Source organism: Eutrigla gurnardus, assembly GCF_963514095.1.
Source record: "Eutrigla gurnardus genome assembly, chromosome: 12".
In the NCBI taxonomy this organism is placed as follows: domain Eukaryota; kingdom Metazoa; phylum Chordata; class Actinopteri; order Perciformes; family Triglidae; genus Eutrigla; species Eutrigla gurnardus.
In genome coordinates this window covers 23,039,420-23,056,006 of record NC_139926.1, presented here as the reverse complement: position 1 = coordinate 23,056,006, position 16,587 = coordinate 23,039,420, and the positions used below count along the sequence as shown (strand labels likewise).

Genomic DNA, 16,587 nt, shown 5'->3' with positions numbered 1-16,587 from the left:
AATGAACTTGTATTCATTAAAGGTTATATAAGGAGAGTTGATGTTGCATCAAACAACTATTTGCAAAGTAAGGAGTAATGGCTACGTGAGGAGAGAAGTAGCACTCTCTCTGTTAGGGCTGTTCAGACTCTTCATACTAGGAGCTCCGTTAGCTGCTAGCCACCGGCTCAGCCATCTCTAGAGCCATATGGAGGATATAGGTATGCTTTGAATTACGTATTGATCACCTTTTTAAAGTGATTTGATTTATCAGAAAGATAATCCGATGAATCTCCTTGTGCAAAGAGGAATTTTGTTTGATTTGTTTTGATATATATATTTTTTTTTCAGTTGATGACGTCATCAAATATGACAAGACATTCAAAGCTTTGTTCGATAAACCTCAAAAGAAGCTGAAGGGAAAATTCTGTGCAGCCCTAATCCAGTCACAAGCAATATCTTCACATTGGCCTCGACGCTTGCGTATGCAGACACACGCTTATTCAGCTAATGTCTGTGGCTGAGCCTCTGGTTAATAACTGTTTGTTCTTCTCCACAGATGCAGGCTCAGGATCAGGAGACGATGGTAAGATTGCTCTCACCTACTCCTCCTCCTCTGTTGTGACTCCACATGCGCTGCTTTTTATTACATTTCTCTGGGCTTCTTTCTCCACTGACGTTTTGTTTTTAACACCGCATATGAACTGTCAGACTAGTTCAGTTCATTTCTTTTATTGGGGTAATTTCTGACCCTAAACAATATGTGAATCATTCATAAACAAACAGACAAGTTTAACTTGAAGTTCTAAATATCATTAAAAACGTGTGAACTTACATCACACGTTAGAATCATATAAAACGTAGTTCGATTTAGCTTTTATTGAAATTAGCTTTGAATCCACAGAGAATTTTCAGCCAACTCTGCAGTTCCCATCAGCTCTACTGTTTTAGTGTCTTTGAGCTCATTGTTTTGGTTTGATGGTCCACGATGTTACTGTTTTGGTGAACATATGAACATGAATGCTAATGTGGCTTGATTTCTTCTGGATGTGTGTTTGCGACCACATTTGCCACAGCAGCTTTACAATGTGATAGTATGTCAGTGTTGTGTTTACAGCTTGATCACATGGCCATTTACCTTAAGATAAGTTAAGACAAAATAAGTCTTTGTTCATCCCCTGAGGGGAAATTGTTGTTGTTGCTGCAACTCAGGGTATATAAAACAACAAAGAAGACAAAACTACAAAAGAGCGTTGTAAGGGAAAGTGACAATGGTGTGAAGTCTATGTCACAGGCATGAAGATGACAAACAGACAATACCAGTCTTTAGGAATATTATTCCAGCTATCTTATTTGATGCCAGAAGGTATAAGCAGTGCCATTAAGAGGCTAGGCCAAACTAAACTTCCCCTGAATTATCACTGAAAAAAAAAAGAAGTTGAACAAGGAAAGAGTTACCGCTGCCAACAAATTGATTCATATCTTTGCTGGGCAATTTTGCAGGAAGCACGGACTTTTTACAACAACAAAAAAACATATCAAACTGCCCTTCATTGCATCATAAAGGAGCATTTTTTTTGTTTTAATGGTCTTTGTTCACAACTGCTGCAGTGAATGATAATGTAATGGCGACAGGAAATTACAATAATAAAAAATAAAAGGCTTGTGATAGATTTTCTGTCTCAAGCTATTTTCCAAATCCCAGCAAGATCATTTTTCAAATCATCGTAAAGTATATGGCGTGGAAAGAAATCGTGCTTTGGAAGATTGTCGGCAATTGCACAATTTTTTTGTACACAGTTCACTAAAACGTTATTGGCGCAGTCCTTTGAGAATCTGACTCTTTAAGTGATTAATTTGAATGATTTTTTTTTTGTACAAGTGGGAGGCCCCAAATACCAATCCACTTATACAGCACATGTGCACAGCCGCTGTAATTTTCCCTCTGACAATACTCAAGGCTATAGTTTCAAAAGGACTTGCAAAGACGGGGCAGACTATGTGTAGTACAGGAACCTTGTTCTCTTAGAATTCTTTTTTAGGATATTTAGGAAGTGTTCCTTCTCATACTGCTGAATAAAAGGGAGCAGCAGTGGTTGTTTGCCCATGGACCGTATAAAACAGACGTAGTCTCTGTGACATCACCAATAGATGGCTCAGGTGAAGCTCAAAGTGGGCGTCTCTAGCTGTTTTCATCTTGGCTGTGATGTCAAAGCCTAATCTGAAAATGGACAAATAGCTACCAAGCTAGCAAAAGGCTAACAAGCTAGGGTAAGAAGCTACGTTTCTCTGTGTTGCTGGCAGGCTAACATTGCAATCGTGTGAGGTAACGTTACAATTGATTGACAACTGATTGAAAATGATTCAGTTTTTCCCCCCAGATATTTGCTGTAGAGATTATTTCTGCTGTAAAATTGAGGGTTTACAGGGATTTACTCGCTTTAAGAGCCAGCCTCAAGTGGCCATTTGAGGAACTGCAGTGTTTTGCGTCGGCTTCATTTTTCAGCCTCGGAAGTTGCCGCCCTGCGTACGGCCAACAAACACTAAATGCCCGGAGCTGAATGATGTGAGTCGGGACGGGGTGAGAAGTATGTCGGTTTATTGTGATGATGGAAAAGAGCTTCGGGCTGCGAGTGACTTTCTATTTTGATCACGTCAAACCTCCAGCTGATTAATAAAGTGCCATTCAAATAAGACGTTTTCTTCATGGCCTAATTGACTAAGAAGACTCCCAACGTCATCCGAGACAGTTCACAGTCGGTGGTCGAGTTCATCCGTCAGCGCGTGTTTGTACGCATGCATGTGTTTGCTCTGCTCCGTCTCTATCAGTCAGCCGTCGTGTTTACCCATGCAGTTCCTTCATTAACTCCCATGCACGGAGCTTCACCAAGCATATATATGAGAGGGAGAGAGATTGGGAAAGAGATTAGTGCCCACCCCCAAAAAAAATACGGCGGACGGACAGATGAACAAGCGGAAATGAAATCGGTGCGAGGTCAACCACAAAGAGTGAGAGAGAGACGGCGTGAAGGAGAGGGGTGGGATGGACAAAGAGATGGTCTGAGGAAAGTCTCAAAAGAGATAACAGAACTGAAGAAACAGAAGGCGATTGATGCAGAAAGAGAAGGACAGACAGCGATATGAGGAAGGGGAAACGAAACGACACATGCATACTTTATTCCACAAGGATCCTTGCGACGCAGCAGGACTTAAATTTGCACCTAAAATTTGCATTGTGTATTCACATGTGATGGTTTTTTTTCTCCTCATTCCATCACGCAGTGCCATTTAAGTCTAAGTGCTGCGTTGTATACAAAGATCACACGTCCCGGGAGTGTTTTTCAGTGGGTTTTTTTATTGCGAGGCGTTGCCATAACTTCCCCGCAATTGCGGAGAAACAAAGGATTCAGTGTCTCTCTTGTATAAATACTGGGGAGAAGCCTACAATGAAAGGAGTAAGAAAGGGAATATGCTCAAACAAAGCAAAACTATGAATAACACATAAAAGAAATGACCAAATTATCACAAATCACTCTGAAAATGATGAACAGAAAGAATCCATGTGAATCAGTCCTGTATCAGGTACAGGTGCCCGCTGGGTGACCCACAAAAAGAGGGGATTTTCAGGTTATATTTTGTCTAAATTTAATTTCTGGGTTTGATTTAAAACAAGGGACAGGAGGCTCAGATGTCGGTGTCTATAAATGGTGGATAATGAATATATTAGCCCTGCCACACACATGACTCCACAAACTTTTAATCTAATGAGCTAATTTATGCCGAAAGGAAATTTCATCCTTCAAATATGTGAAAATATTTTTACATTTCCTGAACTTTTGTTTGAAGTTTATGTCACATGTTTGGCAAAACACAGAGCATGATGGTTGCTTAGCTTCCCAGTGAAATCAGCAAACATTTCCCTATGAAGTGAAGTGTACACATTCTCCATTAGGACAGAAGTACATTTGAGTTTCTTGTTATTGAGGAAGAAAGTGAAGTGAAGCATCAGGCAGCAAAGGGTGAATAGTTTTGTGTCATTAAAATAAGCCATCATCTTCTGAAAACAAGCCAGAGAGCTTTTCTCTTGAATATCCCCCGTTGAAGCTTACGGTTCCTTTCACCTTTCCAGACCTCTGGGTTGGTTTAAAGTAGAAGCTGGAGAAACTGTCCTTATTCTCAGACTGTCAGATACATTTGACGTATCGATCACTCGGAAGGAAAAGAGACAATTAAGAAAAAATACCTCGGGGGCAGAGAGGGGAATTTGTGCGGTGAGTTGAGTGAGAGGCGAAAAGAAGAGGGCAAGGACGGGAGGAGGAGAAACACAAACAAACCCTATGAAGATAGAATCATAGCGGAGGTCAACATAGATGGAGAGATACAGTAGAATGGAAGGAGAGGAGAGCTGCTGGTGCTTTATGAGCTGGGGAGAAGGTTAAAGAAAGTGGTTGTTAAAGGCAGGTTGGACTCCTTATAGAGGAAAAAAAATCAAACGTGTTTTAATGAGCAATGATAAATCTGCACACATAAAGCTCCGGTCAGTCGGATAGTTGCCGGTGTCTTTGGCTGCATTGTGTGTGTGTGTGTACATTTGGGCTTGTCATAGTGTCTCCTCTTGTGTGTCGGTTTATTTGATCTAATAAGTGAGAGCACAAGTCAACTGTGCGGGGAGATGCCTGCAGGACACGATTCTGGTCACATGGCCCCTTTAGTCAGAATCAGACATTTGTCCAAATCAAATTGCGCCGTGGAGAAATTGAATTGCGCTCACATGATCACGGAGGGACAAAGGACAACCGAAGCCTTGAACCTCAAAGATTTCTGTCGGCCTCGACACAGAATGTATTTTTAAGCAAGCTTACTACAGACATGTTGGCAGATCTGTGGAGCTCTGGTGGCCCTTGTAAAGAAAACCCAGCTAGAGCCATACGAGGTCGAGGTCCGACATTGAACATGTCAACCAGAAACTGAGCAACCACTGATATTATTGCCATGAAACTCACTATTTACTGAGATTTTGTGCTTAACTTCCTTAACACTATCTCTAAGCACATTATAATGCATAATTAAAACCACTTATGCCAAAAAAAAAAAAAAATTTAAATACGAATACAATAATAAATATAATGGATACAATAATTTCCCAATCATCTATGTAGTGCACTTTTATGCAAATAAACACTATAGATGACAATAACGAAGAAGAAGGATAATATTTGACAGTTAACACTGACTTCGGGACAGTTTGAGTTATTTTCCAGCATGATGGTAATAAAAAGGTTGCATCCCTTGAAACCCAGAATAGCACTTAAATGCATTAAATGGGTTTGGTTTCGACAGATAACATCATTATATTCTCATTGTATGCAAATTGAGCAATACAAATGTAGATTTATTTTCTAAAAGGGAAAGCATTACTACTATGTTCTCAGTACTAGTAGTCATTAATAAGCAGGTATTTTTTTTATTTTAAACCTGAATAATCAATGGAATAAATAGTAGATTACTTGATCACTGATATTATCGAATGTCAACCGCATGGCGATGCTGGAGGAAAAGTTGGGGGATCATGAACACATTTAGGATTCATCTTCTGGGAACCATGAATGTCTGTTGATTAAATCGATTCATTTTCAGAACACGGAGTTGACCGCTAAATACCAAGAAAATATCTGTCTCCAGCCTGCCAACCGGCAACTTGAATTATTAACAATCTTTTTAAATAAAGACCTAAATTACATTTCGGTCTCCGTGGCTTTTTCAATTCAATATTAAATATGTACTTATTTAAAAAGTCCTCCAGTAGACCCAAATGAGTCCCAAACAGAAGCAGCTCTGGTTCCGAGCCAGCAGGACTCCTCCTGCCTCCAGCCCCAAAGTCAAAGACTTAAACTCTGTCATGCTCTGTGGGCTTCCGGCATTAAAGTGACCTGATTTCACTGCGGTTTCGAAGGGTAACTCTTATCTAAATTAACTGCTTTGTCAAGGTCAAAACAATGTCCCGTAACTTATCAGAGCCATTTTTCTGTTTGAATGGTAAAAAAAAACAAATCCATTATGTGTCCTTAGTCCGTCTGCGGTCTTAATACTAGTATGTGTGAGGCATTCTTCCAAGTGTCTCTCAGCCTGTTCAGACACCTGATTTCCTTTGTTCAACTGTCTAATTATTTGCAGAGCTCTGTTCAGACTGAGATTTTTTTTTAAAGCACTAGTCCTTCAGTGCTATCGAGTCTATTATAAGCACTATTCTGTCATTCTATCGTCGCTGTTGACACAACAGCATCTCCAGACAGATGCCGGTATTAGATCTGCGTTTGCCTCTCTTTATTTTACATTTACTTTTTCTGAGTGTTGACTAATGAAAAGATAAACACTGTGCTCGGCTTAATTGAAATACAATGACCTGATTGGGGTAATTCGTCTAATGATCAAAACCCACAACACTATGGATTTGCAAGCACTTCATTAATTCGAATTAAGGGCGAGGCTCCACTATGGTGCAATTATGAATTCAATTTCAATTGATCTCTGTTGGTTGGCATGCAGCAATGCACACGAAATGATTAGAAGAGGTAGCACTCCACACCATTAGTTCATGGACTTAATAATACCCGGTGTACCCGGCCTTATATTAGCTAACATTAAGAATAACCAGGAATAATCCTGTGCTCTGACTGGTGTGACTCGGGGAAACAACAGGAAGTTGGGATAGAATAGAAAGAGGATGGTGAGCTACTGAGGTAAAAAAGCTGGCTGACCTGCGGTTCCCCTGGTGATTGTTCCACTGTCAATTCCCGCTTCAGCAGCCTCCACAAGGACCAGCTGCCTCCCCAGTCTCACTGCTATTGCTATGGTAACCAAGTTAGAGGTTTAGGGAAGTGAGTAATCTAATCTTCCCACTTTGTGGCATTGCGATAAGGCTCACCACCGCCAGCCCACCCTCGTGTGTGTGTGTGTGTGTGTCTGTGTGTGTGTGTGTCCTTTTTTGGTCATTCTATGCTGCATGTTTCACACACACACACACACACACACACACACACACACACACACACACACACACACACACACACACACAATCTAGCCAATATGTTCCACCCTAATAGGCAGGTGAAAGCCGAAGGGCAGATAGGCTTCGAGCCCTGTTGAGAGTCTGAACCCTCGCTGAAGTTGACATTCTGCACCGGCTGCACGACCCCCAACATTAAAGGAAAGCTCCGCTGTTTTCATTATGCAGGTTAGGTGAATGTTGAGTGCAAATTGTGCAAAAGTGTTGACTACGATATAACATTTCTATCGCGCATCACGATAAAAACCACTCACCATTATCGGGATAATCATAAATATCGCCTCGAGTGACTTTCTTTGCAAAATGTAAAGTGAAACCAGTATTTTTAAAGGATATTTCCGCATAGTTTATTGTTGATTATATGATTATTGGGATAATATTGTAAAAGCTAACTAGTGCAGCAGTATTAACAATAGAGGCTGTGGTTTAACAAGATGAGTTTTACATATGATCATTTCTTTTGCTAAAAATGTGTTATTTAAAACAGTGACATTATAAATCCAGCAGCTTCGTGCGTGATACACACAACCAGATCTAAGCTTAAGTATTCCTCATTCCTATGTGAAAAAACCCCACAGGTCTCTTTGGATAAACGCCAACCAATCAGCAGGTTTCACATACTCACTTTATATTCAAACCCGCTGGTTATCGTGAGAGTGAAGATTAAAGCTTTGGACCTTTTTTTCTGGTCAACTTGTCGTGTACAAAAACAGACCCATTTCTCACAGAGTGCAGCGCTAGAAAAAGAAGAAAAAAAAAGGGTTATATGAGGTTTATTGCAACGTACACCAAGATAGTCCCTACGCTAAAACAGATTACGCTCTCACTGAGCATACGTTCAGGCAGGCAGTTGCAAGTGGGAGAGGCTTGGCCGATAAGCCTTTATTTTGGCATGGGGATAACGTGGTATATAGAGGAGAGGGATGGGATCTGCAAATGAGATAGAAGCAAAGTCGTTAGATCCCTTCATCCACACACGTTCACTCACTCTCTCCATCTCTCACCTCTGCCTTTTCCTTCTTCTCTCCATGGGAATGTATCCAATCATCAACCACTCTGAAATTATTATTAAAATCTCCATTGCGTTTGTGTGTGCACAGCAGGGGCTCAGAATGAGATGAGTTAGGGGGGGCGGCGGTGGCGGCGGCGAGGGTGAGGTTCAGACGGTGTCTTGTGTGAGAAGGGAAACGTAAGCGGCGAGTGGCAGCCGCCGTGTGTCAGAGCCGTCAGCGGCGGGTGGGTGAAAAGTGGGACGGAGGCTGATGAGAATAGCAGGGTCACCTCTGGGCCAGCCCTCGCTCCCACCGCCATCAGGGATTTTATTGTCATATTTCTTCTTCTTTTTTTTTTTGTGTCATTCTGAAAATAATGGAACGCGGGAGGGAAGCGAGATTGTGCCAAATGGTGTGGGTTGAGAAAAAGGACGGATAGAAAAGGGATGGGATGGACAGATATTGGGATGGAGAGACGGGAGGATTGGACTTTTTTTTTTTTTTTTTCTGTAATGGCAGGATTTGACCGGGATTAAGAGAGGGACGAGGGAATCAGGTGGGCACTTTAGGAAATAATTTGAACCGAGTGTGAACCGCGCCTTCCAGTCTCGGTGTAAACTGACGGTCAGCAGTCGCGAAGCTCCACATTTAACTCGAGAAAAGCAGATTGTGAAAGTGCACATATAGCAAGCGCTTCCATACAGTGGCTAATAAAAACAGATTGTATCTTTCATCTTCTGGGGGAATCCTGGCATACTATAAATCAGCTCAGTGATATTCAGTTATACCGTGCCATAACCTTCTGCTGTATATACAGTCTTATAGTGTAAGTGTCATGACTGTAAAAACGGTGCTCAGATAGCATGCACCGGATAAATGGAGGCTTATAATCCTTCACACAGCAGCATCACCCGGCCCTTCCACCCTTCCGTGGGGATTTCAGGTCATGCCTTCCCATTTACGCCCACTTTGTGTATTTAAAAATGCTGGTATTATAACCACTCTCATGTGTTAAAAGCCTAATCCATTCATAACATAGGTTTGCAGTCGCCATGGTGATGTGATATTACACTCCAAGCTCAGTCGATGTTCCTTTTTTTTCCTCTCCTTCCCCGCGAGTTCCAGTTTGGTCATAGTCCCAGCTTTTTGTAATCATGCCAGCTGTCATTTCCTTTGTCACCAGCGAGCTAGCGCCGCTCATTAGAGGCTGTGTTTGGCTGGACGACGCCAGCAAAGCAATTTGAGTTACCGGCTCACAGAGAGATGTTGGCCTCAATTCCAGGTATGAAGAAAGAAAAAGACAGAGGGAGGGGGAGAGAGAGAGAGAGAGAAGGTGGTGAGGTTCCTCTTGTGGGTCATTCTGCCACGAAGAATTTTTTTTTTTCATTTGCTTGAATATAATTGCGGCAGTTATTATTCTGCTGATGCTCAGTTGGGCAGTAACCCAGAACAGGTCATTTTATATGGGTCTTACATTCACACAGCTAAGGTGTAACATCTGCTGGACACCGTGCAGCCATTTGTTTGACGTTTTCTTTCCTGCTTATTGTTTGTAGAAGCCTATACTAGAGCAGAAAATGTTTCAAAACATAGTGCATTTATTTCACAGTTAACATTAGAAATGAAATAGCTGATAGATACACAGATATAATCATCACTTTTAAATGAATAAAGGCTGATTTGATCTACAACGCAATATTTGATGGCTCTAAATCAGCTTCATGAAAGGACTCTCCCTAATTTCCATTTTTGCTCCGTGCCTGTGATGTTCCCCCCCCACTACCTAAATACTGTTTCAATCACCAGAAACCCAAAGGCATTTCTGATTCTTCTCATCAACAGTGAAAATCGCTTCCCACTCGCTCTCTGCAGGCCTTTCCGCGGTGTTGCACTCCGTATGTAAACATCTGAAGGCTGTTTATTTTTGGGGCGTTGAGACTCGTCTCTGGAGGAGCGGGCGAATCCCTGGTGGCGCCGCAATGGGGAAGAAACCGTGCGTGCTAATGGTTTATGGTGTTTGGAAATCGGAACTTATAGGTTGTGCTTTGGGAATGTGCAGCATGGCTGGTGGTTTGTTTGCATTAGAGAGACAGATCATATTGATGTACATCCTCTCACTGTGTGCACGTATCCGAGTTCACCATCAGGGACCAGCGGTGGCAGGCGTGGTTTTGTTTCAGCCTCATTTCGCCTTTTCCGGGTTAAGTTTGCGTTTCCGTCCAAAGGAAAGAGTCCAATTTCTTTTTACATACAAAGATTGCTGATGAAAACAGGTTTAAAAAGACAAAGTAAAAGAAGCTAAATCCCACAGATCAGATCGTAACACTCTTACAATCATTCAAAAGCAAAAGCAGCATGCACGTACATACAGATTAGCTGCTGGCGTAGCATAGAAGTGCTAACACTAGTTAATGAAATGCTAATGTACTCCGCTAATGTCAGCCCCACAGGTTTTGACGTAGAAATGCCACCTCTCAGGTTAATGAGCATTTTTATCACACAATGTTGACCAGCTCCATAACCAGTTTGAAAATGAAGAAAATCTCAATTGATTGCATGAGAGTCTGTGGCGAGTCTCAGCGAAGGGTCAATACCATTTTCTGCTTTGTGACATTCTGTATAGTTCGGTCAGAAAGCCTCGATGATTAATAAACTCACCCTTCAAAGGTAGCATCTGCTGAATAGCGTGCTATATAGTCTTCATGTGGAAGAAATAGTTGAATATATATTAGTAAGGTTTCCAGTCTTTATCTAGTCTCAATTCTTCCCTCATAATCATTATCTTTATGTTTTATATAATATATATAAGGTTGTACTGATTTGTTTTGATTGACTCATAAAAGCTGCTATCAGATTTCAGCTGAAGTCATTTACTTTCCGTATTTTACTAATCGTAGTAGATTTCTGAAAGTCGATTGTGCAGTGCGCTTTTTCCCAGATGGCCTTGTCGCCGGTAGCACATTTTACATAACCTTGCATTTGCTGTTTAGCTTCTTAGAGTCTAAAGAATGTGGAGAAGAGCAAGGACAGGTAGCACACAATAGCTGTTGATGATATTTCTACTGTAAGTGTTGATTGTGAGGCCGCCGAGACAATTAACACGTTAGCAAAGATGTGCTTCCATCACTTGTACTGTGATTCGTTTGTGTTGCAGCAGAACACATCAGTGTGGCCTCTATGGAGATAATAATAGTCATAACCATAAAACTACCACCAGAATTCTCTTCTGTGTCTGAGCAACTTCTCTCCGTTGGAACATTGCATTGCATTTTACCTTCAAACACTTAAGACTCCCACAGAAAATCTAAAGTCTATCTAAGAGGTTTCTGCAGTCATTTCGGTGCAGCAATCGATAATTAAACTTAAACTTTGATATACAACACTGTTGGGAGCAAATCGACAAAGTGATAAAGGACATTGTTGATTTGCTTTGCAAAGGACACAGCCTTTTCTGAATCAATACTTTAAGTAAGTTAACAAAAATGTTAAATAAAGACTTGTTGAATCGATGCAAGCCTATTCTACCCTAACAGCATGCTACATGTGGTGTTTATATATGAATAAATGAAGTGTACAGCCTTTTTGTGTGCAAAGTATCAACTTTATCGGGCTGTTATTGGAACTCTCAACAATAAGTGCATTAAATGAGGCCCCCTGTGGGAACAGAGCAAATAGAAATGTCTTTGAAAGTGTTCATGAAGTGTTTTTTATAGTTGTCATGGTTACAATAATGTAAAAAAAATGGTTATGGTGAGGGAACAATCATGGTTATGCTTTTGGTTTAAGTAGACCAGCAATATTATTAGTAACAATGATAATCAGCTCAATAGAGAGAATACATAATAATAATAAGAATAGTGGTATTAATAATAGTAGTAAATATAATGATAATAATAATAAGAAGAAGAATAGTGGAAATGATCAAGAAAAACATTGTATCTCCCTCGACCCTGAATACAGGATAAGCGGTAGACAATGGATGGAACATTGTATCTGGTAACAAGGGACAATTATGTGTGCATATATGACATGATATACATATATGATATGATCCACATTGATTAAAGTAAGGAGGCAGTTAGAAGAAGAAGGAAAAGATAAAGAGTCAAGCATGGGCAAAAGAGGGCGACACTGCTACAATCAAGGTTGCCTTGTAGTACCTGCATGTACAACATGGGTAAATAAATACATAAATGTGCCTGTACACATGTTTGTTGTGTTGTTATATCACTTGAGATATGTGAAAGATGGTTATCATGGTTTATTGTGCAGATATCTGTGCTGTCAGATAACATAGTGACCAGCAGCTCTTCCTCATAGCCCTCACTCAAACCTTAATGTGACTTTATTCCTCCTTCCTTTTCTTTTCGCCTGGCCTGATCCCCAATCCTCTATCTTATAGCTCTGTCTTTAGCCCCGGCCAATCATCTCTGGCGGTGTTGTGCACGCAGGATTAGCCATTAGCCTGTAGTTTTCTCATCCCCTTCCTTCCTGTGAGGCCAAACCCCGCCGCCGCTCACCCACCATCCGGCTGTCCGAGGCACCTCTCCAAACACCCGGTGGTGTGAGATTGACCCTGCAGGGCGGCGGCGAGATTAGACGTGGCACGGCGGTGTCTCAGTGCGCCGCCAGCCGACACCGGCAGAAGCTGGTACGGAGTAATTGTAGGCTGGGGGCTGACATTTGCTGAGATTCTCTGTCACAGATACATAATGGAGCAAGCAGGTGACGGGGACAGAAGGGGCATCGCTGTGCCGAGGCCACTGAAGTGTGTGTTTGCCCAAGGACAGAGGGGTCAATAGACGGGGATGTGAGGTGTCTGCTCCTGCTCAGAGGAGGCGTGCATGCTGCTGCATGTAATAGACCTCACGCAAGAATATTTTAGTATTCTTATCGTAACTCTCTCATACGTTTTTTTTGTATGGTGGGGTGTGTTTCAGCAAACGCTCCTAACTTTAGTTAAGTGTGGAAATGACCGTTGAAGGCAAGCCCATCATATTTTATGATGTTATGCCCTATGTGTCCTACATCAAAGTTTTTAGATCCATAAAGGAAAGGGGGCGTCAGCAGCAGAATGAAGCTACAGGAACAGGGAAAACTAACGAGTGCCGTTAATGCTGTGTCACCTGAGGGTCGCGCTGTCGCCGAGCGATGACTGCAACAGGAGGGCGGGTCGAATCATTAAAGTTCACATTGATGTTGTAGTGTTATACAATATCGTTAGGGTATATGAATACATTTAGAATGATTTTACCAATGACAACATAATTATGAAGTGTGATATTAAAGGGTTTTCAAAATTGCTTTACATTTAAAGTAAAGACATGCATTAGTGGAAGATAACAGAACACTAATTGAGTCCTACAGACAGGGCTGGACCACTCGTAAATTATCTTTTCTTTATATGACTTCATATCAATATGTATATCACAATATGCATCAGGTTTTTATCGTTGTTGAGTGCATTGAGTCCCTTAACCTTAAAGGATAAGTGCAGGTTTTATTTGATGTCAACTCAATACTCCACAGTGTCATTTGTAAGTTGAAAGTTACTGTTACTGTAATACTTATTCCTCTCCTGGTGGCCATGATACCTTTATAACAAGAGTACATTCCATTATAAGATAGGGAACAAAATGCATAGTCATGGCTCTGTGCATGGCTCTGTGCAATGCAGTGTTATAATACGGGCCTCATGTAAGACCATTTTCACATTCTTATCCTAAATCCCTCTTTCTTCTGTGAGCGTTTTAAAGTCGGGGTCACCGAACTCTCTGAACTGGACAAACTTTGTCCCAAGTCGCTCGTTTCAGTCTGTTGCACATCAGGCATTGGTGAAGTCCTGCTGTCAGAAATAAGCCAAATGTAGCATTTTCATTTGCCCTATTAAAGGATATGAAACAATTGGGCGTCTGCCCCTGTTTCTGAGCAGTCCATTGGGTTATTAGCACTTTTTCACTGAAAACGGCTGCTGTGAGAGCGAACCGACAGCAACGTTATGAGCCAGACAGCTAAATAAGGGCTGAAACTCACGTTGAAGCTCACAAAAGCTGCAGGTTCAGGTGATAGCTCTCTGTAGGTTCATCTCCCCAAACAACACTTTTCACATTTCACTTTCTATTCGATGACAGAATAGATTTTCTATAGAGTTGACAATTGAAGTAATCATACGACGGACATACCTTTGCCTCGTTTTGTCACAATTTTTCTTTGAGCTCGTCTGATGGAGCACTCATCTTTTCTGTCAGTCTGACTTTTGATACCAAAACAATATTGGATGGCTTGTTTTTCAGTGCATTCCTTTAGGCGGCGGGCTATTCATTCCTAAATGATGAGCTTCGTCTCTTGAATTGGCTGTGTTCCGTCGACCACTTTACCCTTAAAGTGTAGTTAAGTAACTCATTTTCACATCTCGGAAAGTGTCAAGTAAGACCCGACAGATGTCTTCTCCTGCACTCCGAACACAGTGGCTAAATGCATATTTTGATCGGAGTGCTCCTAAATGGCTTTCGGCCATAATCATAGTGGAGCTTTTGATACAACAGTCGGATACCGGAAGTCCATGTGAGCACAAAAGCTTTGTATTAGTGGCTTCCTACTGGAGATCTTCTTCCTTTCCGGCTAGTTGTTCCAGATAATTGCTTCGGTAGGAAATCAGTGTTTTAACAGATCGACTCATTTTACAGTAGATAAATGTATCTGCTTGGAAGACGAGCCCCGAGATAAATATTCAAGCCTGGACTGATTCCAGTGCAAAGTGATGCAAAGCAAACAGATTTTTATTTTGTTTTTATTGCACAAATTAAACCAGCTAGTAAATACAGGCTTTTTGAGGGTGGAAGGGTCAGTTTTAATTTGTCAATGAGCATATGTTTGTACCGTTTTGATTGTTTTACAATTGTCGAGGGTCAGTAAAGCCAGTGAAATACTCATTATCACCACCAAAGTGCCTTAAAGCATTGCATCAACTACAAAATATGTATGTGTGGGAGGCAAAATGTGTTTCTATCAATTGATTTTAAAAAAGTGGAATGTGAGATAGCAACATTTCTTTCTTTTGCTGCTTTGACTTTTCATCATGAATCACAAGCGCCGCACAGTGTGTGTTTATGGTACCCACGGTTTGGGTCTCCATGGTGATGCATGCAGAAACACCAATTTACACACACATAATTGTGTTGATTTACCTTTGATCCCTCGAAGGACATTCTGGTCCTCGTGGCCAAAGACATCCACGCAAAAACACTCAAATGAAACCACACACAAACATGCCTCGCCTCATTGTTTCTCTCTTTTTCCCTCCATTTTCTTCCTGCCTGACGGTTATATACACAGACAGTCAGGACATTTTGCTGCTTTTTAACAATCATCAGTCCATGCTTTTGGGTAAAGTAATGTTAAAAAAAAAAAATGTACGTAAAACTTGGCTCAAGAAAAAAATCTGACAGCTGTCATCTTTGCTCCAGCTTAATAGTACAAAGCCACAAGCTGACAGTGGTGCAGTACTGGACTCTCATTAAATAATGTTGTGATGCTACCACAACCACACAATGGCTACCCACAGTGCATTTGGAAAGCACCAATTAGCCCTGAGAGCTAGCTACCACAAGCATCCACGCGAGCCATGTTTATCGGTAATAACTACAGCGAATGACTCAGTATTTAATTACATTCCTGGTCAAACATAGAATTAGCTTCAGTCATTAGTCAGCTGCTGTCTTGTTCCTTTGCCATGTGGGCCATGTGGGCCACGAGTCCGGGTCCGGCGTGTTGCTAGGTCAACACTAGGACTACTTTTCCAGTTTTTTCTTTTTTGCGTAGGCATAGAGTGAGGTATTAAACAATTCAGAATCCTCGCGGGCAGTAATTCCACCTCCAGGGCGCCATACAGACCCCCATCTTCACTTCCAGAAGCACAATATACATGTCTGTATGCCCTTCCACCGGTACAGACTTACAACCCTTTACAAAGGCCCAATTGTCCACATGCACCCTATCTACATACCTATAACTATTCCTATTATATATTATGAGTCTATCAACAGCAAATTTCTTATATGCCTCACTGCCTCCAACTTCTTGTTTTTATGCTAAGCTAGCGTATCTTCTACCAGCTTTCCCACTCAACTCTCAGAAAGAAGACAAATACATTAAATAAATCACATTCTGGAGCTGTATTCAAATTTTAGTGGAAATATTAACACATAGAAAATGGAGCTCCAATAAGCCATACTGACATTGACTGTTCACAGTTCGTATTGGATGCATTATTTTTGACATACAATAAGGAATACCTGTCTGTGAAAGCTTTACACTGGTCACTGTGTGCTACTTGTGGCCCATGAAAGCCACGAGGATGGGACAGGCTATTTTGTTTTTGCACAACGACCACTCTGCAAACAAGAGTGCATCACAATTTGCCACAAGGGTGAATGGATAACGATGGAGACGGAGAAGGAGGGGATGTTTGTTACTCCCCTTCAGCTCATTCCTGTATTTTCTCCACATTGTGCCTGGGCTGGGAGAGTAAATATGCCAAGGTTACAGGGG

General features: G+C 41.4%; 1 protein-coding gene across 2 annotated transcripts in view; it reads left to right on the top strand.

Moving 5' to 3' along the window:
- tmeff2a (transmembrane protein with EGF-like and two follistatin-like domains 2a) overlaps positions 1-16,587 on the top strand; it is a 92,460-nt gene that overhangs the window by 49,742 nt on the left and 26,131 nt on the right. For both annotated transcript variants that reach the window (XM_084023576.1, XM_084023575.1), the window contains exon 4: positions 539-565. In XM_084023576.1, the coding sequence (XP_083879702.1) occupies positions 539-565 (27 nt within the window). The remainder of the gene's footprint in view (positions 1-538; positions 566-16,587) is intronic.